The sequence below is a fragment of the Phalacrocorax carbo genome, chromosome 17 (genome assembly GCF_963921805.1).
Source record: "Phalacrocorax carbo chromosome 17, bPhaCar2.1, whole genome shotgun sequence".
Classification (NCBI taxonomy): domain Eukaryota; kingdom Metazoa; phylum Chordata; class Aves; order Suliformes; family Phalacrocoracidae; genus Phalacrocorax; species Phalacrocorax carbo.
Window position 1 is genome coordinate 1,604,638 of NC_087529.1, and position 23,251 is coordinate 1,627,888.

The following is a 23,251-nucleotide window of genomic DNA, read 5'->3' on the forward strand; positions in this document are numbered from 1 at the left end:
ATTAAGTATCCAGCATTTTTAGCGTCCCACCACAGACACAGTTAGGCGAGCAGCAGTAACGTTGCTCGTACGAGGCCTATGTTTGGGAAGAATTTTAACGCTTCCCAGTGAACCTTCACTTAGTACCCCCTCGTCTTCCTAAGGGAGGCGGGCGGCCTGGGGCTGAGGCACTGGCCTGAAATCCTGGGTATCAGGGGCTTGTTCTCATCCTGAAGCCGAGGCTTCCTGTGGGACCTGGGTCAGTCCCTCGGCCTCGCGTACCTCTGTTGCCAATCTCTAACAAGGAAATTACTTTTCCTTCTGTCATAACGTGTTGTGGAGATACGTTCATTAATGCCTGGGAAGTGCTTTGACTTCAATGACAGCGAGAAAAGAAAACAATAAATAAGACCACGGTGGTGTCTTCTCTTTCGGGTTGGGGATGTGACAGCATGAGGACACCAAGGGCTGCAGCTCCGGCCTGCCGCAGGAGCTGGGCTCTCTGTCCTCGCCCCGACTCAGCCCAGCACCGGCAGATGGATTCGGCACCCACAAAAACAACGCGAGGTCCGTCCAGGAGCAGAAACGTGGGGAGCAGACTCCGGGCTCAATGACAGAGGTCACCTTCCGTCTCCCATAGAGACAGAGTAGATCCCCATCTGTTATTTGGGCTGACCGCTCCCTGCATTCCACCCAGTCCACTTCTCTGGCAAGCTTCCCAGGACGTGGATCTTTCTTATTCAGGATAACAATGAGGAGTTATTAATTGGGTCTTTTTCCAGGTTTCCTGAGGTCCTTCCAAAGGCTGTGGTGGATACCAGAGCCGTCGTCGTCCTCAGCAGGCGTGCTTTAAGCATTTCACTTGGTCAAAGACAAAACATAAGTAGTGCTGTGAAACAGGGTCGCGCCCGAAGCTAAAACAGGGTCAGAGATGAAGAGCCAGGGCTGGGTTTAGTGCCGGAGTGCAGAGTCTGAGCAGTGGCAGTGGATCCAGCAGGCAAAGCATGAGGCAAAGAAGCAACTCCAAGTCCCAGGGCCCTCCTGCATGATCAGAAGCGCCACATTAAGCCTTGAGCACCACAACGATTGTCCGAGGTGAGGCCACGCTTCATGCCCAGGGACCGGCTTGGCCAGCCAAAGCAGCCTTTCCATTTCCTCAAGGTTTCTCTGGGTAGCAATAAGAGATGGCTCATTGGGAGGGGATCCAGCGTTAATGGTGTTTTAATGAGGCCTTTCAATATATTTACAGACTAATCAGCAAATTCCACGAGGTCTGGACTCTCATACGTCATTCTGAGTACGCTAAAGGCACGGTGAATACCTCCTTTATAGCCAGAGCTGTGCACTACCCGGGCCTGACGTCCTGCCAAGGCGTCGCAGGTTTTGTGCCATTAGGGCGCGGGAGCGGCAGAAGCGAGGCCGTTACCCGCTGAAGAACCCCAAGGGAAAGGAAGGGCGCAGCGTACGCCGAGGAGGTGCTGCACGGGAGGCTTCGTGGTTTGACTCTGCTTTCCTAGGTCACTCCACTGATGGCGACTCTGGGAACACGCGGTCAGCAAGTCTCTTGGAAAGGACATTTCCCGTTTCCCAGGAGCCTGTGCCGGGCCTCTGGAGGCAGCTTTTAGGACAAAAGGACTGAACGCAAATAAATTTTCCATCCCATTACATAAACCTGGCCTGACGATGACAGAAGCGAAGATGGTCGACAACGAGTGTCATCTGATCTGCATGAAAAGATCCAACGCTGCCTGGAACCAGGCTTGGGACAAGGCTGATTTATCCTGTCAGTCTGTGCCTTGAGCTGCTGATCACATCGCGCTTCCAGAAAACACTTTAAAAGAGCCTTTTTCTGACACCAGAGCCAAACTGTGCAGCGCTGGCTGAGGCACCGCACACGTGCTGGTACACGTGCACGGCTCACGCCCAGGCTGCCTGATTCACTTGGAGCCGACGCAGTGGCTAAAGCGCCCTGTCCAAGACGAGCCTAGAGGAGAGGCAGAGGTGGATCCAGGGCTGGGGGAAGGCAGGGGAGGAAGGGGTGGAAACGTCCCAAGTCGCTTGAGCAAATTCCCCACGGCTTCCCCATGCAAAGGGGTGGTTCCTCGCTCCCTCCAGGTGCCAGGAAAGAGGCACCTCAGTGGTAGGGAAGGTTGTTTCCACCAACTGCTGGTTCTTCCCTTCCCGCTCCCCCCGCAAAAGATGGGACCGCCTGGAAGGCAGCACCTCGTACTTCCTTGCAAGCTGTGTCCAGACCACAAAGCCACTCTCACGCTTGCTAAGAGGCGCATTAAGAGAACATGTGTAACTGGATCTTAACACGTTGGCAGGTGGTTCCTCACCTCGTAGCGAGCCTGTGGTTCTCACACGCCAGCTCTCAGCTTCAGGATGGAGGCAAAGCAGCAGGACCCCAGCTCTGCAGAGGGGTGCTGGCTGGAGGTACTGTTAGATCCGTTCCTCCTCGCTGTCGTGCTTGCCTGGCCAGGGCCACGGGATCTGTTAATGCTTGGCTGTGGCAAAGCGGCTGCACGGCTTTGAACTCCTGCCGCCTTCAACCCCGCGGCTGCGGCTCGACGGCACGGCTCTGCGCCAGCAGGCAGTTGCCCTCAGCTCTCTGCACGGCTGGTACAAGAGGCTGTGAAAAGCTAGTACACCCCAGAGATTGCAGCGCACAGGATACAGAGTGGATTCAAATCTGGTCAACAGAGGTCTTAAAATGTCAGCGTGAACAGGAGGCCAGTCCTGGCGGGGCTGCGGGGAAGCTTGCCTGGGCTTATGCTGCTTAACAATAGGCTCAGTGACCTGGACAAAGAAAACCTTTACGGATAAAGCCTGCAGGATTAGACATCCTCTCCTACCCTCCCAATCTTTGAAGAGAGCGATTCACCGACAGACCAAAAAAACCCTCCAGATTGCTCAGTCGCCTCCTCACGAGCAAACACCGTGCTGTTTAACGCAGCTCAGTGCAAAGTTGTCCCTCTAGGAGCAAAGGCTGCGGGACGCTGGAAGCGCCTGGTGGGCTTGGAGGAGAGCAGCAGAGCAGGGGGGTCACCTCCTCCTTACAAGCTGGGGCAGCAGCTCACAGAGCAACACGCTGAGCCTGGAGAGCCACAGCTCGGAAGCACCACGCGAATAGCTCAGGGGAGCCAAACCATGCCCAAGAGAGCATCGCATCTCTGTCTCCATCTATTCAGCTTATCAAGAGAGGATGGGAATGCGGGGGCTTGGGACACATTCATATATCGGGGCAAGAGCAGCAACGGAGGACTTCCCAACCTACAGCAAAATTCAATTAGTGGAAATTGAAACAAAACAAATTCAGCCCGGAAATAGCGCACACATTTCACAGCAATTGAAACCGGCTCCCGCAACGATTTGCTAAAGATCCCGATGGGTTCTCAGCCGTTCGAAACCAAGGGTGGGTGCTTTCTACGAGACCTGCTTTTGCTCCCCTGGAAGTTTCCCTGTGGTTTCCAGAGGGAGAGGAGCCCAGAGGAGACGGCCACAGCTCCCCCAGCTTGCCAGCATCCGGGGCTCTCCCGGGCTGGATTCCCCGCTTCCAGGACTGACGCACACCACCGTGGGCTCCTCTTTGAAGAGGAGGTTTCTGACCTGTACATTCTTCCCAGAAGCTCACCGATGTTCAAAGCACCTTGCTGACAGACAGGCAGGTGTGCCTGTGACAGTGGCCACCTCCCCAAACGCGGCACGGCGGGGGAGCGCGGCCCCCAAACAGAGCCCTAGGCAAGGCACGGGGGAGTTCTCCAAGCCCAGCTGTGACATTTCCTTTCACCTATACCTGTACAGCTGTTTCCTACAGGGCTGCAGCCTCAAGTGAGATGTGTGAGGCTTCTGTAGGTGCTTGGGAACAAGATGGAACAGAAACGCTTCACACCTGGCCCCAAAATTACAGCACGCTGGAAGGTGGCCAACATAAACTGGCAGAGTACCAGTTGCAATGGACATCAATTAAGAAGGCTGTCATCCTCAGACTGCAGGGTTTTCTTTTTGCGATCTGCATCGCTCCTTAAGCCTTCAGCAGCACCAGCGCTGGAGTTTTCCAGATGGGATCATTTCCCTCAGATTCCACTCGCTAGATTTATTGCAGTATTTTTTTTTTTTTAAAACACCGCCCCCCCCCACCTTTTTAAGAGCCTGAACTATTATTCCACATTGTGGATTTCTCCAGGGCTGTATTCAGTGTCCTCGTGCAGCACTAGTGCTTGTTTGCCATGAGTTCCCTTCGCCTTCAGCTGGAGAAACGCAGTTTCAGGAATATGCTCAAAACTTTCTTAGCTTAAAGTGTGATTAAAAACCGAGACCAAACGATAATTAAGCAGAATGCCTCCCCCGAAGATGCCCTGCCCAGCCCCCGAGATGCAGCAGCAGTCACTGGGGCAGCACTCACACCCGTTCCTGTGAAGGTACGTTTAAAACGGCACAACAGACGCCAGCGTACCCTCCTCTGCCACTCGGACCCGGGGACACGGACTCGGCGTGACGCTTCCCGCTGCGCTAACGACACCTGGCAAAGGCAGAGGGAGGCTCCTGTGGCAGCCACGCGGTCCCCGGCACTTGCGCTTCAAGGAAATGCCAAGGATGGGCGAGGAGTTCAAAGCAGGTGATATTCTGCACGCTACCTTCGTGGTGGCATAAAATCCAGCCTCTCCTCCATCACCCAATGACATCACCTTCCAACATGGCCCCTAGTTTAGCCTGATCGCCTTTTACAATCCAAAGGCACCACAAGAAAGGGAAGGTCGAGGCTGGGATGGAGTTCAGACACTGGTCAGAAAACGTAAACATTTCTAACTCTGCCGCCTCGGGGCTGCCAGCTCCTGCCAAGTCCCCGCTCCGAGCAGGGCTGCCTGTGGCAGGGATCTTTCACTGCTTGTTTGGAAACCGAGGCAGGCAGGAATGGAAGGAGTTTTTTCAAGGATGACTCCCTCCTTGGACTCTCCTACTTGGGGCTCCGATCTCTGCTCACAGTTTCCCTTTTCCTCTCTGGACCAAACTCCAAGCTGGAAGCTCTCGCTCTCATGGGCTGCGTGCATTTGCCTGCCAGCTGGAGGGAGATGCTCCAAGGCTATGGAATGGGAATATGGAAAGGATGTTGAGAAAACAGTTACATTTGCTCACTGGGGTTTTCTTGCTGCTTACAAAGAGTTTGTGCTCACAGAGTCCTGGTCTTGCTACCCTTCCTCTGATGCCTTGCAAGAAGTCCTCCCAGAAATCACTGTAGTGCAGCCACTCTAACGTGGATTTCATCCCTGGCAGCCCAGGAGTCATTAGGTCTTGGAAAGGACAAAACGTCTGATGTTCAGAGGCATGACAGAGCCCAGCCACTCCGACAGCTATTCCTCCTGGGCTTTTAAACCTGGGGCTCCCTTTCCAAGAAGCATCAGACATGACAACACGTTGACAGATATCTGCAAGTCTTAAGACTGAAATACCATAAATAAGGGAAGTGAATAACAATACAGGGCTAAATTTAGCCCAAGCCTAAATAATAATTAGCTCCTAAATAGCTAATTGAAAGGCTACTAGCTCTGCAAATCTGGAGCGCGTTGGGGCAGCTAGAGAGAGGGTCAAATTTGGACTGTCCACCTGGGCCAGACAGTACAGAGGAAAGAGATTTGTGTTTTCTAAGGAGAACAAAGCTTGGGTTTTAGGCTATCTGCACTGACAGGTGAGCAGTGCGAACAGCAGGAAGCAAGCACTTGCGAAACAAGAACGGCACCAAGTATGGGAAGCTAACCGGCCACCCGGTACCCGGTTTGTAGGTTTGGGGCAGTAAAATATTGCTAGTTATTTTCAGAGCCTCGCATTTTAGGGCTTTCATTTGCCTGGTGAGGTGAGACAGGGTTGAGACTAGCTGAGTGGTGAGTATCTGAGACAGTCCACTCCACACATGAGCATGCACATGAGGGAAAAAAAAAAGTGCCTTTCTGTTTGAGAGGAGGGAACCACAGTGACTAGCCCTATAAGCATATGTATTAATCATGCACCGTCTGGTTTTAATCCACACACTGCTGATCCTGCGTCTCACTGTATTGTTATCAGGGGAAGGAGTATTTCTCCTCAATCTTATTCACCAGCCAAAAGCCTGAAAATGCAAAAAACACATTTGTGAAGTGCCTTCCCAAGGACCCTGGGCCCCGGACCTGGTGAGCTGGGGCTGCTGCCTTTTTATTGGCGTTTAAAAACCTTTTATTAACGTGTGTCAGGGCTGGGGGAGGAGAGAGAGGCTCAGGTTTCAGGACCCCCCATGCAGAGAGGTTTATTGTGGGAAGGGACATTAACACTTTCTCCTCCGCATCTCCCTGGCTGGGGCATGTGGCAGAGCGTGCGCTGCAGGCACAGGCTTGGGCGATGCACGTGTCGAGCCCGTGCAGAGCTTGCGGGGATGTGGGCAATCAGTGATGCCCCGCGCCTGCTCGGAGGAGAAGGACCTCCCTGCTCTGCTCCACGGCTGGGTGATCTGCAGCCCTCCTCCAGCCTTGCCACCGGCTCCGTGGGGCCGCTGCAGGGCGGGATGCTCCCGAGACAACAGGGCTCAGTGAGAGCTGAGAAAGCCAGGACATGCCCCAGGTCCCCGGGGCTGCACAGGAACAGACCCCCGCTCAGCACCATCACAAGGACTTGCTTTAGCCTCAACACGACCCAAGCGTTCTCCATTACAAGTGCCCCACAGCAGCACCACACGCCACCTGATGAATCCACATTTGTCACCTCCCTCCTTCCCGCACCTTAACTCGGCCACGCTGCTGCTCCCTGCTCTTGCCTCGGGTCGGGCACAACGCTGCGTGAGCGAGGCCCTGGCAGCGTCTCCCTCGGCTGCAAACGCTGTAGACAGAGTCTGACAGCTCAGGCACCAGGCTGCATAGTTTGCTGTTGACTGGTACGTTCGATGGTGTTCCATCACACAAGCTGCAATGGATATCTGCTCAACATACGCCCAGGAAAACATCACCAAGTTATGCTCACCCTGGAGCCAGCTTTTGTTGGTTACAGCTTCAATGACAGTGCAAGAGATGATGGGAAGCTCTGAGTGTCACACTGGCTCCAGCAGGAATCCGAACGCACAGCTTCATGGCAACAGAGTCAGAACATTTTCACTCAAAATAAGAGCCAGGCCAAATGCTCAAAAACTTGCTGAGAAACTCTGGCTGAATGCTGCACTCCATCTGCTAAATGGGACGTGGAGAACAAAAAGAAGTGGGAAGCACAGTGTTTGTCCTATGTAGCTTACAAAGCAACCATCCTGGTGGTGGAGCCAATAACCTGACACCATTTTAAGCCCAATACTCTCCAGTCTTACCTTTCAACAGATTCCTTTCCTCCAAAATGTTACAAATTCTTTAGAAGACCATGGTGCAAAAGCATGGGGTAAGGATCTGGAACATCAGCATGCAAGGTGAGATACTATCCTTGCAGTAAAAAGCCAACCGCCTCTTCCTAGCCATGCAAGTGCTAGGAAAGGTACGACAGCGAGCCTCCAGAGCCACTTCGGCATACCAGAACCCTCCTCCCAGCCGACGAGACATTCGCAGGGTGCCATAGAAAGAGCAGTACAATTTCTTTGCCTCTCCAGCAAAGACCTGTCAGGAACTTGGGCTGAAAACTGGGCCAAGCCTGAGAACACAAGAGAAAGAAAGCGGGCGCAGAAAAATAATTCCTGCTAAAAGGCGATGAGAAAATCAGACCGGGAAAGACAGCTGTTGCCCCACAGAAAAGCCATTTCTCACCGGCTCGCAGCCCAGTCAGTCGGCAGCCACCAGGGAACACCCAAATGGGAAAGGTCCTGCAACGCGGCTGGATGCGCCACGCGCCGGGCAGAGCCGCTCCGCTGCCGCCGCCTGACTGAGGCTCAGGGGTACACGTCCCCTCGTGCCACCCTGCTCCGCGGGGACACGGCACCCTTCCGCCGCAAACAGCCCAGGGGTGCATCTGCTGAGGAATCAGATTCATCTGGGCTCTGCATGCCAGAAGGAGGGCAGGGAGCAGATGGTGGACAGGGGACCGCACACAAGGACCCCCAGGTTAAGTTGTACTTGGGGGCTTCTTTGCAGGGAAGTGCCTCTTTGTATCTTCCTCACAGTCATTCGTGAAAGGCATTCGGGTTCATGCCTCTCAGTCATACCTTCCTGGCGTGGTCTGCGCTGCCTTCCACAACACCCCACTTCTGGAGAGTCAAATAATTCACTTCATTAAGACTGCAGAAGGAGAAGATTTGCGGAACAAGGCAGTCATTTGACTGTAATGACGCAGCTGCCACTCCAGTCTCTTTCTATAGCTTTACCGAATCACAGAAAATGGGGTAGAAACATCCAAAGAGGTCACTTTGCCTCCTCTTCCGAGGCAGTTCGTGTCCGCCCAAGTTGTACCTGTGAGAGCCACCCAGCCTGCTTTTAAAAATCTCCAAGGCTAAAGAGATTCTGCAGAATTGCTGAGGAAGCTGCTTTCAAGTGCTTAACTACCCGAAGGCACGAAGCCTTTCCTAAAGTCTAGTCTTAATCTATGTTGCTGCAATTTATGCCCATTCTTTCCTGTGCTTTTCAGCATAGGGCTGGAGGACAACTTGTTCTCCTCCTCTCTGCAACAGCTCACCGCATTTTCCCTGAATTTCCTCTAGACTAAAAAGCCCCAGCTCTTCCAGTCCCTTCTTGGAAATCAGGTTTTTGAGGTCTCTGCTCCACCTCACTGGTCTCCCCTCAACCCTCTTGGGCATCCTCCGCAAAGTGAGTACGCACACCCGCCCTTTCACCAGTCTGACCATTAACAAATCACTGGTCAGTGCTGGATCACGACGAGACCTTGCAGACCTGTTGCTTCTGCTCAGCGTGCCCCCGGTAGTGCTGGTACCGGCGGGGGCTCCCCTGCCCGCCTCCGCGCGACGCGTTCGGCACGCGAGGCAGAGACCAGAGGCCGGCACAACACACGTGGTGCACAGGAGGGGCTCAGGCCCGTGCAAACACGGGCGAACCCCCCGGCCTGCTGGGTGGGATCACGGGTCCAAAGTCAGCTACTTTCAAGCCAAACAAGACCCACTGAGGTGGCAAAAAAAAGTAAAAAAAAAAGAAAGCAAGCGAGCGGGGACAGACGCAGCCGGGCCTGGCGCCTTCTCGCTGGGGTCTGTGTCGCCTCTCCAGCAGAGCCGAGCTGGTACCACCGTGCCTGACAATGCCGGGTGCTTGGGTGGCTGCTGCTGCGCTGTGAAGGGCACCGGCTCCTGCCAGTGGTGTTGCACAGTTTGTTTATAAAGCACCAGAACCAAAGGGAGCCAGGACAGTGAGAAAACTCAGCTCGGAAGCTCGGGTGCAGCTACAGGACAAAGACACGTCTCTTACACACGTGAGCGCAAGTGCCTGGCAGGGCAGGTAGATGGCACTCCGAATAAACCGGTGTGTGGTTAGAAGAGACTGAGTTCAGGGAATACTGACCCCCTCCCACAGTTGTGGGGCACCAGACCAGGCTGCTCAGGCACCTTGCCTGGCTGCTGGGGGAAGAGTCCCTGCGCAGAGAGTGGGGTGCTGGGGCTGTCCGCAGCAGAGCCCCTGCGAGGCCACAGCACACGCTGGGCCAACAGGCTACCACATGCCTGCTATTTTAACCCCTTCAAATACAGCCTTGGAAGTCTGTTCTTCCACAGCGACTTCCTGGACTAAGGTGCTTCCCCAAACTGGGAAAAGCCTTCCGTCTTACCGGGACACCGTGCTCCTCCAGTGTGGGCAGTGCTGTGAGCACGGGCCAGGCAGGTGGAGAAGTGAAACAGAAGTTCGCACCTCTCGGGTCCCCCTGTGACGAAGGTCCTACATTTCTCACTGCCATTTCAGGAAAACGTCATGAAGAAGCGGCACAAGGGAAGGCGCACTGCCACCGTCACGTGCAGCTCTCCACAGAAACCAGCCCCTGCACCTCCACTTCTCCTCTCGTAGCACCAGCCGCTCGGGGAGGCAACGCTGCGGCTTCCCAGTGAGCGGCGTTTCTGGTGCTGCGACTCTGCCTCCAAGCAGGAAGCTGTTGAGAGCCACTCTTATCCTGCCGTGCCTCCAAGGGCGTGCAAAACAAACGCCATTGTGCCTCGTCCATCCCCCATCAGGTTCAGGCGCGCTATCCAAGTGCAGCCCCCAGGTCCCTTCTGTCCAGGTGGTGGCAGAGAGCAGACCCAAAACCCCACATCAACAAGGGAACTGATTTCATTATTCTAAAAACAAACAGCCAAAGGAAAGTTCAGGCTAGAATGGGCTCCTAGAGCAAAGAAAGGAAAATAGAGAGCGGGCAGTGGGGAATGCTTCATATTCCTAAAAGCCTTTTGTACGTTAACACATGGTGTCTGCTTCTCTCTAGTCACCTATTTATCACTCTCCTCTTTAGAGAAGGAAAAAAGTCCTGGCTGCCTTCCTAAGGCAGAGTTTTGTGGCCGGGGGGAGGGGGAGGGTGCTTTAAGCATGATGCAAACCATTTGGAGTGCACCGAGAGCACTGCCAACACAAGCTGCACTATTTAAACAAGTGAGGAAATGATCGTATATACAACATGCCAGCGAGCACACACACACCAGAGGAAGTCGAGAGGGGTTTTCATGACACAGAGCTGGATGTCAGCGGCTGAAAGGTCGATATTTTCCCTTAACACCCTTCTCAATGACTTAATCGTGTTCCGTTTGCACAGAAAACTTCCCAAGAATAAAAGTCTGGAGGAATCGAGGGGGGATGTTTGGCCTACTGCTGACCTTGTCCGAGGTCCTCTCCACGTAGCAGGGCTCCTGGGGGGCGACCAGCAGGGGAACGAAGCCCGAGAGCAGCCGATCCTCTTCCAGGCTAAGCAGGGCAAGGTCGTCATCTGGGTCCTTGTACAAGGGCACCTCCGACTGATTCACTGTGGTCAGTATGTTACAGAAGTCAGCCAGCGTCGCCCACACATCTACTGAGACCCTGGGAGAACGAGGAGAGACGTGAGCAATTTGGGGCTGGAATGCGTTGGGAGTTGCCTGCAATGCTGCAGCAAATACGAGAGAGGTGAGGCGAGGCGAGACACGCCACCCCGCGCCGCTGCTAACCTACCCCACCGGGAGGGCTCCAGGCGCAGCTGCGCTGGCACCGAACCCAGGAGGGCTCGTGACCCTCGCCCACGAGTGCTGACACCAACCACCCCGTCCCCCTGGATGGGGACGGCTCCCAGGATCTCGCCCTTCCCGCCGCTCTGCCCACCTCTGCCCGATCCCGAGCCAGCACACACGCAGGGAGCAGCTTCCCCGTGCAGTGCCGGCAGGAACCCAGCTCATTCCAGATGGCAGAAATGCCGCTTATTACTCAATTTCAAAGCCTGCTGGGAGGACAGACCGATCCCCCGCACTGCTGTCAGGGCAAAAGCAGCGCCGGAGGCACTCCAGCCCAGCCCAGGGCACCCTCTCCTTCACCCAGCTGTTATCTGCTGCAACACGTGCTGCAGCCACGCTCTAAAGCACAGAAATTTTTTTAGTTAAACCCCAGCCACAGGGGGTCGAGCTGTGTTTTGCTTCTCGCCACAGTTTCAACACTTGCAAGCGACCTGCAAAGCTGCCTCTGCAGCGTCTCACCTTCCTGGAGGGGCAGCGACATGCAGGGAGCCAGGTGCGAACACAGGGCCACCAGCAGCCCTGGACCGCTCTCCGCGCATCCCCATCACACATCCCCATCACCGAGCATGCCCTGGGCAGGGCCCAGCACCCCAGAGAGGGCCAGCGCGGGGGGAGCAGGCAACGAGCACCGGAGCACTGCAGCCTACCAGGCTGCCTCGTACCGCATTTCGCCCTCCCGTTTCTAAAAGCACTCCAGTGGGGTTTCTTTTAGTGCATAAAATGGGACGAAATCAGGGAATAGGGGAAACCGGGGCTGATCTGCTTCTGGTGGCAGCAAGGAGGGCTGCTTCTCCGCCCCATGCCTCTGGGCCACCAAAACAGGCAGGGCAGCCAGCATCACTGGGGGTGCAGCAGTGACCAGCGCAGCCCAAGGCAGCCCAGGGCTGGAGGGAGGCCCCCTGCTCTTTGAACTGCTCCAGGTGGACAGAGTCTGCACTCGGTTATTTACGGGAATCAATGTACCAGGAAAGCACACTGAAATGAAACATCTTGTTTTCAAGAGCGTCCTGGGAGCCAGGCAGAATGAGGAGCCATTAATCAAAGCCCGGCACGTAATCAGCACACATGTAACGCAGAGTCGCCCACGTCCCTAAGCCAGCCCCAGCCCGCACGCTGCAGAGGAGAAGAGGTCCTTCAAAGCCCTCTGCGCACAGACACCAGGAGCTGGGTTCATTCACAAAGCTCCATCGCTTGGCTCAGCCAGGTCTGGCTGTCAGAAATGTTTAAATATGGAAAAAAATAAACAGTTGCAACACGTTTTTCGGAGGGATCTGTCCGAGGCCCTTTGTGATGTAATGGGAAACGCTGCGTTTGTGCTACCAGCTGGAAAATAAACAGAGCCGTGAGGGTTAAAAGGAACTGAACTTTCCACGACCCCTATCTGCAAAAGAAGAAAATAATAAGAGGAATGATCCACTGCCCCACAGCCCTGATAGTTTATCCTCCGGCCCAGGCTGCAGAGACAAGCACCGGATGTGATAGGGCTGCTCTGGGCCACCTCCAAGGCGAGCTCTGCCCATGGGAGATGCACAGGGCTTGGGAGGCGCAGCCCTCCCCCAGTGCCCTGCTGGCAACCAGGCTGGGCTGCCTGAGTCCGGTCACATAGCACTGGTGGGGCCCCGCCAGCGCGGGCTGCGACGAGGACGAGGGCTCCGCTCGGACGAAGGAGGCGCAGAGGCTGCAGGCGTCGGCGGGGGAGAGGAGCGGGCCCGGGAACGAGCGCGCAGGGGTGTTGGGGACGAGCACCAATGCAGAAGACGTTCCCAGGGGGCTGAGGCAGCCAGGTGCATGGGGCCACGGTGGAGGAGAAGGGAAGGAAACACATCGCAGACACCTCGCCTGTATTCCCCAAGAAACAGAGCTGCAGGCAGGGGATGGAGATAACCAGCGAGGGAGGGAAGGAGGGAGGCAGAGAGCAGTGGTAGGATGCTGAGCAGGACCGGGATTCACAGCGGGGCAGGGGAGGCAGCGGGGTGAAGGAGCAGCACAGACAAAGTGCAGGCAGCCATCTCCCTCCCCAGGGCTTGACACCCCGTATCAAAAAACCCATGTGAACAGTCACCGAGCCGATGTTGCCAACACCCTTGCAGCCACCCAGCCCCGCAGTCACCTCTCCTCTCCCCCTGCAGCTGCCTGCCCCCAGCCCTTCTGGCTGCGCTGCCAGGCACCCCCTAAGCAGGAGAGCAGTCCCTGCTACTTTATCCCCTTCATCCTCAGCTCCCTACAGCTTCGCAGTGGCTCGCCACACCTGTCATTTGCACTGGATGTGTTAGGTTTCCACCCCAGGCTTCCTTCAGTCAAACCACAGACTGTGCTGGCTCCCCGGGTAGCAAGGTCTCGCTGCAGTGCAACCCCGAGCAGCTCTGCAGCAGCGGTCAGCAGCTGGGCAGCACCTTCTCACACACAGCACCCTGCAGAGCCTTCAGAAAGCCAACAAAGAAGGTGGTGTTGGCATTTCTGCTCTGCTTTTCTCCTGCAACACAGGGGCTGCGGCTGCAGAAAACTTTCTGTCTTCCTCTCAGGTTCAGCTCCTCCTCTGCAGTGCATCTCCCAGCACTGGCACCACCAAGATCGATTACCAGCTGCTACCCACCGGCAAAGCCAGCAAGGGCTAACAGCTCACGCTGACACTGTACAGCCCCATGGACCTCCTGCTGGGATGCACAGTCGCCCTAGAAGGTCACACAACACTCGGGCGCACTGTCAGGCATCTGCTCCCCACTGCTCCTTCCCAGGACGCCGCCATGGCCACCTCCAGGTGTTTCTGGCTTATATCACCCAACAGCGCTGCGGTGCCGGAGCCTCTGGAAAGCCAAGGCAAGCCCAGGTGCCTGGAAGCGCTGGGTATGCACAGCCCCACGGCTTTGGGATCCCTCTGCGGAGGGAGGCCCCGAATTACTGACACCGAGCCCAGGCACGCAGCTCCCAGGTACAGGGACGAGGCTCCCAGAGCTTTTAACCGAGGAAGCAAGAAGAGGGTTAGCGCGAGGTCTTTCCTCAGAACGGGGGTTCATTCACTTCCCCACAGACACATTTACATTTGCTTATTCCACTAGGACAGGAAAAAAAAATAAGAGTTAATTTCTTTTTTATTGCCTTAGGATTCCAGGTTTAATGTAGCTGTCAGTGTGAGCGCAGCCCAGCTGCACGCCGACAGGACGCAGCCCGGCCAGGCGACGGTGAGAGCGCCGCACAAGTGCGCGGCGAGCGCGCGGGCTGGAGCGCGGCCCCGGCGAGGCCGGGTCTGCGCGGGGACGGCTCCTGGCGAAGATGGGTGCCCACGGTGGGCACGCATCACCGCAAGGCAAAAGGCAACGCGTCGAAGCGCGGGGAGAGCAGGGGGTGCCGGGGCGAGCCTGACGCTCGCCGAATCCCCGCCGGCCACGGTGCTGCGCGGCGCTCCGGCGTGAGCCACCATCTTCACCGGGGGTGCGGGCTGCCTGGTGATTAATATCAAGCACAATGACCCCATGTTACGAGCCTGCGGGGGCCTGTGGAGGTGGCCATTTCCTGTGTAATACCAGCTTGTTTAAACACTAACATTCAAACTCCACAGCTGCAGAACAAACCCGGAAAGCGCGGCGCAGAAGAAGCCCTGCATTGTGTTCCCTAGCCGCCGAGAGCTGCGCTGCCGTGCAGATGGCAAACGCCTCGGGCTCGTGTGCTCGGGGGCCAGGCGACACGCAGCCACCGGCTGCCGGTGCGAGGCGGCACCGGTGCCCACCGCAGCGCAAAGTGCTCCACATCCCCCTCCCGGCCTTCCCTTCTCCCGGCCCAGGGGAAGCCGAACTAAAGGCAGCTCCTCTGCAAGGAACAAAAGGGGTTGGCGGTGGGAGCTCTCCCCAGAAGGCGACCACCAGCCTTGCCCTGGACTCAGACACAGCTGCCCAGAGCAGGGACGCGGCGGTCACAGCCCCCCTGCCCCCTGGCACCAATGACTTCCCCCACTCTGCCCTGCACACAGTCCCTTTGGCCAGTGGGCATCCGAACACCCGCTCCTCTCCCGGGGACCCGCCTTTGGAGTTAGAGGGACGCTCTCCTCCCCGGGAGAGGTGCGGTCTCCTCCCAGCCAGCCTCTGCTTCGCCACAGCCCCCTTCTCCACGGAGACTTCTGGCTTCTACTTTGCTCGACTCTACCTTCATTCGCAGCCAGGTTTACACTACCGAGACACCTCTGAATCCTCGCTTTGATGTCTCGATAGGGAAACTCTGGTGGCCAGCATTACTAACTAAGGCTGAGATCTGCAAAAGGGATTTTCCATTTCGTCTCCAGCAAACTCCAGCAAGGTCTTGGCACCCCTGTCCAGGACTCTGTCCATCTCTCCCAGTGGGAGCTGCCATCTCAGTGACACTTCTCCGCAAGAGCGATGTGATGAGAGCGATCTGGCAGATCTCTCTGGGAAGGTAAGCTCTAGAATGTGCTCAGAGCTTTTGGATTTAATTTAATACTTGGTTTAAATTAACCATTTTTAAATGCTTGCAGACAGTCTCCACAAACCGAGAGGCCCTTTGCTCCAGCGTGGAAGGAGCACAGATTCGGCAGGGTCAGCTCTGCAGCCGTTTGTCTGTCTGGCCAGTGGCTTCCCCATCAATTCTTGCACTTCGTTTAGCCACAGATTCATTGCGGCAACAAAATAGAGCAAGGAGAAGCTTTGCTCTCCTGTGCCCAGTCTTCTTCACCACCTCAGCTCTTCAGTCACATGTCCCAAAAGGAGATGGATTCACTCGAGTGACAGCAGCCTCCTTGGAGATCTGCCTTTCGCCCCATCTGCTGCTAATATCTCTCCCTTAGGAAATCCACCCCGCTCCCCTCTCCCCAAGACTCCCTGCTTTTACCCCCCAGCCTCTGCAAATTACTCCTGGGGACAGTTGGTCTGGAAGACGCTGCTCCAACCCAGCTGCACGGCAACGCAACTGCTTTAAACGACCGCCTGCTCTGACCTCAACGCAAATTTTGCAACGAAACAGGCAGACAGAACTTAATTTTAAGATACAGAAGCAACTGTTTGCTGCTAGAATACCTGGGAACGCCTGGTCCAGACGCACAATCCCCGAGCCACAGGACACTCTGAAGCAGAGATGCCCACGGTCAGGTTTAGCTCCTGGAAACACCTGAGACAAGCCATGGAAAACTCACTGAGCCCCCTATCCCAAATCGGCAGAGGGGAAGGATACCCCCCACCCCTCAGATACACGCAGCAGCCCCAGGCAGAGCGATCCAGGCAGCCTGTCCCCCCCCTATGGCCTTCTGGCCCAAAAACACATCCCAGCGCATCCCCCGAGCCACGGTGACCGTGCGGATGTGGCTAAGAGCTGGATCCACATGCCAGAGCAAGGAGGGTGGCTTTGGGGAAAGGCGTAGCTTCTCATTCGGGCTGAACTGGGGACCGCCGAGCCCCCAGCAAGGGAGAGGATGCCTGCCAGGAGCTGGGTTCATTCCCAAGCCCCTGCAAAGAAACGGGCCCCAAAGATGCAGCCCCCCGCCCCGCTCGGCAGAGCCCGCTCCTGCGTGGCTCACAGCCGCGCACCGGCTTTCGGCAGCGCTCACCCCTCACACCTTTCCCTCCACCTCTGTCCAAGGGGGAGAGCGGCAAGCTGAGGAATTTGGTGTGGGTTTTTTTTTTTTTTTTATTGTAAGGACTCAAATCCAGCAGTGTGATAAATGCATCCGAGCTACAATTAGGAAGATATATAGCATCAGAACGCGAAGGTCTGGGCAGCGTGGTGAAACGCGGGCTCTCCAGAGCCCCAGCTATGTTTCCCATTATGTAACCCTGGTCATGGGCAGACAGCCAGACTCCAAATGAAAAAGAGACTCTGGCTTGGCACCGTTTCTATTTTCCTATCCTCATTCGGGGTCAGCGCAGTGTCATACAGCTGCAGAGAAAGCTCCGGGGATTAAACCTGGGAAAGACTCCAAGACCAGGACCCGGGTTCAAGTACCAGCTGAAAGCAATAAACCAACTGCCACAGCTGGGCTGAGTTTAGACGTTCTCAAAGTCCCCCAGCTCTCTCCCTTACTAAGAACGAGCGATCATGAACATGGCGAACGCAGCGCGAGCGGAGGCCTCGGGATGCATAGCCCCGGCAGCCCGGGCCCTAGGCTCTGGCGGAGTCTTGACAAGCTGCCCCGCTGGCCCCAAGCCCAGGCCATCATTCTGGCAGCGGCGCTGGCCCCGGACAAGCTGCACTTTGATGCAAGCTCCAGGCCAGGCCTTTGCTCCTAGGGGGCTGCCAGGTGGGTACGGGGCCTGGTTCTTCCAGAAGCTTTAGTACATTCGTGGCATCCTTGCAGGGTGTTTCTGTGCTTTTTTACTGTTCCTTTTCTGCGCCCGTGCCACCACGAGGGGCAATGAAAGCGATGGCTGCAGAGCGCTGGGAGGCAGTTTCGGCGCGTCCAGCCAGCCTCGCCCTTGGCACCGGTGGGGACCCTGTGGCACGTCCCACCGCCGCGAGGTCGGAGCACGAGTGAAACGGCACAGGCCCCTTACTCAGTTCTGCAACTTGGCATCTGCACTTGCTCCCCACGTGCTCTCCCCGCTCCTGAGCTCACCCTGCCCATAAACCTTGGCTTATTCCAACACGCCTGCTGCTCTGACCCATGTTTTACTTCTCAACTTCTTTGAAGCTGCTCCTATCTAAACCCCTGGACTCGGTGACTCTACCTGGTTAGTGAACAGCCCCAGGCCAGACAGCAGGCTTGTGTCAATAGAGAGCTGAAACACTAACCCAGTGCTCCCCTTTTCCCTTCCCACCTCTAGGGAGAATGTTGCAAGACCCGGGTCGTGCATGCCCAAGAGCGGAGCGAGTTCCCTGCTACTCATCACTACCAGCAGCTCCAGGGAAGCTCCCAGAGTCCCGGACCACCAACACCCAGCCTCGCAACGCAAAGAGGTCTGGGCTGGAAGAGCAGCCCGTCTCCTTGCCGTGGGTAAGCCGTGCTTGGGGTGAGCCAAAGAGCACCGGAGCTGGGAGCCAGCATGAGGAAGGCTGCCCACACCCCAGAGTAAGGGCACGGATGGGACACGATGGGCTGCTCAGCCACGCTCTGTGGAGAGGGCAAGGCGAGGGGGTGGTTGGGCCTCTGCTACAAGAGAAAGACGTTCGTTCCTCCACCGAGCAGACCGGGGCCTTGCGGAGCAGAGCCCCCCAACCCATGGGGCTCCCCAAAGAGCCACGCACCGCCACGCCATGGGGTGGGCCGCCACCACTGCCTTCTCCCGCCTCGATGGGCGAGCGGGAGCCCGCACCTGCTCCGGCAGCACGGGGGGACGCAGCCCCGCGCCCCGCAGGAGGGGGAGGCAGCTCGTCCCGGGGAAGGCGCCGAGCGCTGGCTGCGCGAACCCAATCAGAAATTCCATCTCGAGGCTGCCCGTCGCCAAGGGCTCAGCAGCTCCCTGCGCAGGCAGCGCGAGGGGAAGGGGGGATTGGTGCACGCGCTCTCACGTGACAGATCCCAGTTTGAGTTCCTGCCCAAAGATGGGCAGCAGTTCACATGAGCAGGCAGCGGTCCCACACCGAGCAGCCGACAAACAGAAAACAGACTCCATCTCCACAAAATGAGGCCCAGAACTTCCTGTGTGAGATTTCCATTTCCTCAGCCAAATGAAAAAGAACTGGAGTAAGAGGCAATAAACTAGGAGAGCAGGACTGGACCTGACGCACGGAGCGGGGACCCATTAATGGTTAAGCCACTTTGCTGGATTACTCTTAATGCGCCTTCCCATCACCCTGGGTTCTGGCTCCTTTGGATTAACAATAAGACGTGATTTCAGGCTCTGGATCCGGAGTACCGGAGGCAGATGGAAAATCCTGCGGGAAAGCAGCTACAGAGCATGCTCAGACACTGTTTCGCATACTCCATACTTGGCCCTTTCACTTGATTTTCTGTCCAAAAATATGCAAATTGCCTAGTCCGCATTATGGACTAATGGGCTGGAATCGGCCAGTTTAGAAAATTAACCCTTTTGTGTGTTGCAGGGGTAGAGACAAGCTGTTTCTGAAGGAGAAGGGAGGCGACTTCTGGAGCTCCAGGAACAGGCAAGCTGCTCCAGGCCAGCCCAGCCTGACCAAAGCTGGCCTCAATCAGCCAAAAAGGCAACAAAATGCTCAGGCTGGAAATGGACTTCCCTCTTGCAGGGAGAAAGGCCCTGCCTGTTCAGCTGGCTGGGCCAGCAGAGCGCATAAAGGAGATGTATCCCAACAAAAGCAGACTCACCTCCTAAGCGGAAGGTAAAAATCCAGCTCATGGGACATTTTCTAAGACATGGAAGCAACTGGCAGCCACCTTGTCCCCTCAGAGCCGCTTCACCCCACCCATGCATCAGTGAAGTCAGTGAGTCACCAGGGGTGACAAGTGCACCCTCCAACATCCCCTGCGCAGCCAGTGTCTCCTGGGTGCTCAGGTCAGAGCGCCACAGCCAGGCGTAAGCATCAGTGTGGGGGAAAGGTAGCACAAGCAGCCCAGGGAGGGAGCGGACACCAGAAAACAGACCAGAGGATGCACGTACTGTTTGGGGAGCTCGAGAGAAGTCGGAGGAGGATTCCAGGTGTCCGGGTGGCCAAGCATCCAGTCCGACCAGACCTTCACACTGGGGAGCAGCTCCTTCAGGTCCTGGGGCAAGGCAGAGACCTTGATGTCATCCTCCTCATCCTCCTGCTCCACCTCTCGTGGCTGAACTGCAAACACAAGATGTGAGAGCTGAGGCAGCTCACCGCAGCTAGGAGCCAGGCTCAGGTGGGGTCAGGGGATGCACAACACGCACCCCATCGCCCCAGCCTTGGATGCAGAAGGGAACGGCCACAACCCACAGCAAGTGCAAAGGCAGATCTGTTCTCCCCACACGGACTGGCTTGCAGGGCAAGCCGGGATGTCTGTGACCCCTTTTATTGAGAGCAGCGGGGTGCCAGGGCACCAGTCTCAGAGGTAGGATCCTGAGGTCCCAGTTTTGGGATGTTTCCCAATAGCTGACAGAAAGCATGCTCTGCATTCATCCTTTTCTTCCAAGCATTTCTGCGAGCACACATCAGGGGCTTTCCTGCTAAATGATCCAGCCACAGCCTGGGCAGAGCTTGGGACACCGGGGAGAATCCAAGGGCCTCAGCAGAGGGGAAAGGGGTGTACAAAATAGCAGGGAGCGAGGGCCTGACCCCGGCAGGCTGCCTTGCGGGCAGCTGCGTGGATCCTGCCGGTAACCCCTTACCTTGCACGCATTCCCTCAGCAGGTTGGTGCACCTCCTCACCAAGAGCGCAAACATGGAGAGCCCCAGGGCCGTGGCCTGTTCCTGGATGACGGAGCGGCAGTCTTCAGAGACACACTCTAAGGGACAGAGAGAGGGTTCAGCGGGGAGCAGGTCAGATGCTCTGTCTTGCTTCACCTTTGCAACCTCCCCTTCTGCATCCCTTATGGAGCAGGGATCTCTGCAGGGGTGGGTGGTTCCCCAGCTCACACCTGTCCTGGACCCAATTTGCTCCACATGGTGGGGATAAAAGGTGGTGAGTAGCTACTCTAGAGTGGGAAGAGGCTCAGTCACACTGCCCACATTGTGCCTGACCCTGCCTCATGTGCTGAGCCAGCCCAGCCCGAGCCAGCGCTCCCAGCACAGAAGCTGCTGCTCAGAGCTGATGCCTCCCCCTGAAGGAGGGGGGTATGTTTAAGTGTTAAAAGGGTAATTAGCTGCATGTTTGATCTTTGTCCCTGCTGGAGTTTTAACCTCAGCAGCTGAGGAGGGGGCTCCTCCCATTAGTTCACCAGTCACACAACAGCTTGTCAAGAGAGCTTAATTGAAGCTGTTACTCAAGTAGATGCCACACGACCACAGCTCTTCCAAACAGAGCCGGCTCGGAGTGAGAGCAAATCCCCCCGGCACATCTACACCCAGCCAGAAACCACTTCTGAGGCTGCTGAGAGCAGCGGGGAGCTGGCTCGAGGGAACTGCCTGGAGCTGGGCGTGGGTTACATTTAGCAAGGCCGAGAGCACCGTGGGGCATGCCAGGCTGCCTGTGCTCGCTCAGGCACCGTGCTGCCTGCTCACAGAAGATTTTTAAGCCTTACGGGCAGCCTCTGCCCTCCGAGTCCCCTCTGCCCCCAGTTCACGTCCTCCCTTGAGATGCAGGGGGGAGTGGCTGTGGCCAGGGGCTTGCCGGGAGGGAGGCAGGGAAGGGCTGGCTGGGATGTACCGGCACTGCTCGGGGGTCTCCGTGCCATTCACTCTGCACAGGCTGCTCCGCCGCAGCACCTTGCGGGCTGGCGCATCGCCTGCCGCAGGACCAGGTCTCCCAGCCCTCACCCTGCAGATGGGCAGACACTGGGCGAACAGCTGCCGCAAGCCAGGCGAAGGATTTGCACAGTGAACGCAAATACGTAGGTACCGACTCCAAACCGGCACCTGTGCGAGCAAAGCCCCAGCGCCGGGATGGGGAGGGGGAGCCCCTGCAGAGCCCCGGCACCTCCGCCGCAGACGTGAGCACCAGCTGCGTGTGGACAAGGAGAAGGTCTTGGAAGCTGAACTCCCCTGATGTGGCAGACCAGGGATTTTGAGCAAAGGGCAAGAGGATTAAAGTAAGATATCAAGACCTTGTTCCAGCCGGGGCTAGCAAAACACCTGAGGCACAGAGAACAAACTTTGGGTTTTAAGTGCAAATTATTTCGGAGCAATCGGGTGGGAGGTTAAAAACAACGAGAACAAGACTAAAGCAGAAGAAAATATAGGAAAACACAGGTGGAAGATCTGTAGGCTTGTTTTGGCCAGCCCTTAGAGCTGCCAATGAGTTCAGCAACCAGTGGGGAGATCACTGAGGGTAACCCAGGGTGGCACCAGAGGCCCTGGTAGCTGAACGAGGGTGCTCTGCTCCCGGAGCCAGGGCTGAGCCGGTGCCGCAGAGCAATGGTAGGAAGTGCTGTACTGCAGGGGCTGTCAACTTTTGGAGGAAACATAAAACTAAAGATGTGACCACTCTGGGACAGTAAATCTCTTTCATGAAGCCTTTCCCACAATTAAGAGTGTGAGTCCCAGTGCTCTGGCCACCGTCCAGTTCAAGAAATTACAGTTGTCTTCCTCGTGCTCCCTCTTCCCGCACTCGGGCAAGATGCTGGACTCTTCGCTTCTTGTTGTGTGTCAGCTTAAACGGGCACACAGCAAGGCCGTGGCCGTTGCGCGGCCGCACCTGGGGCGTCTCAGCAAGTGCTCCCACACTCTGGGTGGGCAGCACCCCCGGGACTCTGGGCACGGTGCCCAAGCCAGACTCGCAGTCACCGCCAAACTGGGCTGGTACGAAAGCTAAGTCCTCCCCCTCCAAAAAGGGGCAAAGCTTAAAAGGCTTTCGTGATGCTGAAGGTCACGAGCACTGCACAATCCCGCTGTACTTCAGAGATTGGCTCCAAGCGCTGGAGCAGTGCTCTGTGGTGGCCATGGCCAGGCTTGGCACCAGGGCCTCAGCCCTCCCCACTGCCACCAGCAGCTCTTCTTGCAGGCTACAGGTTCCCCACAAAACATAAAACACACACAAGAGAGTAAGGCTGTTTCTTGCCTGAGGGCTGTTGCAGGTACAGCCACCCGTGACCCGCTCACTCACGCTGAGCACTACAGCCACAGCTCCATCAAACATCTCGTGTTGCTGCAGACACGAACCATGGGCCCACCAGCTCACACCTGGTTTATATAAAGCCACGGTGCTTTGACGTACCGCAACGATGCTCAGCCCCGGTACGGCCTGCAAAGCTGCCCTCTGTGCGGGTGAGAGGATCAGGACGCGCAAATTCACGGGTTGTTTCCCCACGGTTCCAGCTCAGCTACTGTGTGCATTGTCATCTCATCGTTAAATTACACAGAACTCCCCCAGACCTGAAAGTTCATTCCCTGCCCAAGTGCGTCAGTCCCGTTTCAAGGAGGCTCCCCCAGCCCCACAACCTTGCAGAGAAGGAAAAGCATCAAGGTGGGTGCTTGTTCGAGACCCCTGAACACACACCAGCACTCCAGCTCCCAGCCCTGCCGGCAAAGGCTATTAAGAGCTTAACTGTAGGACAAAAAAGGAAAGCACCATAAATCAGGAGCAACTTTCTCCTTGTGCCTTTTCACCACTGTCCTTGGGAGGCAGGGAGCCTCAGCTTCCACTGAGCTGGGAGCTCGGAGCAGTGGCCACGGCTGCGTGAG

The 23,251-nt window shown here is 56.5% G+C and overlaps 1 protein-coding gene and 1 long non-coding RNA gene across 3 annotated transcripts in view; one reads left to right on the forward strand and one right to left on the reverse strand.

Moving 5' to 3' along the window:
- The window catches only part of SMG6 (SMG6 nonsense mediated mRNA decay factor), a 115,818-nt gene that overhangs the window by 40,263 nt on the left and 52,304 nt on the right, over nt 1–23,251 (reverse strand). For both annotated transcript variants that reach the window (XM_064468107.1, XM_064468105.1), the window contains exons 11-13: nt 20,302–20,418; nt 19,609–19,777; nt 10,712–10,913 (exon numbers count right to left, since the gene is read on the reverse strand). In XM_064468107.1, coding sequence (XP_064324177.1) covers nt 10,712–10,913; nt 19,609–19,777; nt 20,302–20,418 — 488 coding nt within the window. The remainder of the gene's footprint in view (nt 1–10,711; nt 10,914–19,608; nt 19,778–20,301; nt 20,419–23,251) is intronic.
- On the forward strand, nt 17,664–22,054 carry LOC135316123 (uncharacterized). Its single transcript, XR_010375572.1, has 2 exons — nt 17,664–18,029; nt 19,079–22,054. It is a non-coding gene; the product is annotated as an uncharacterized LOC135316123 (long non-coding RNA).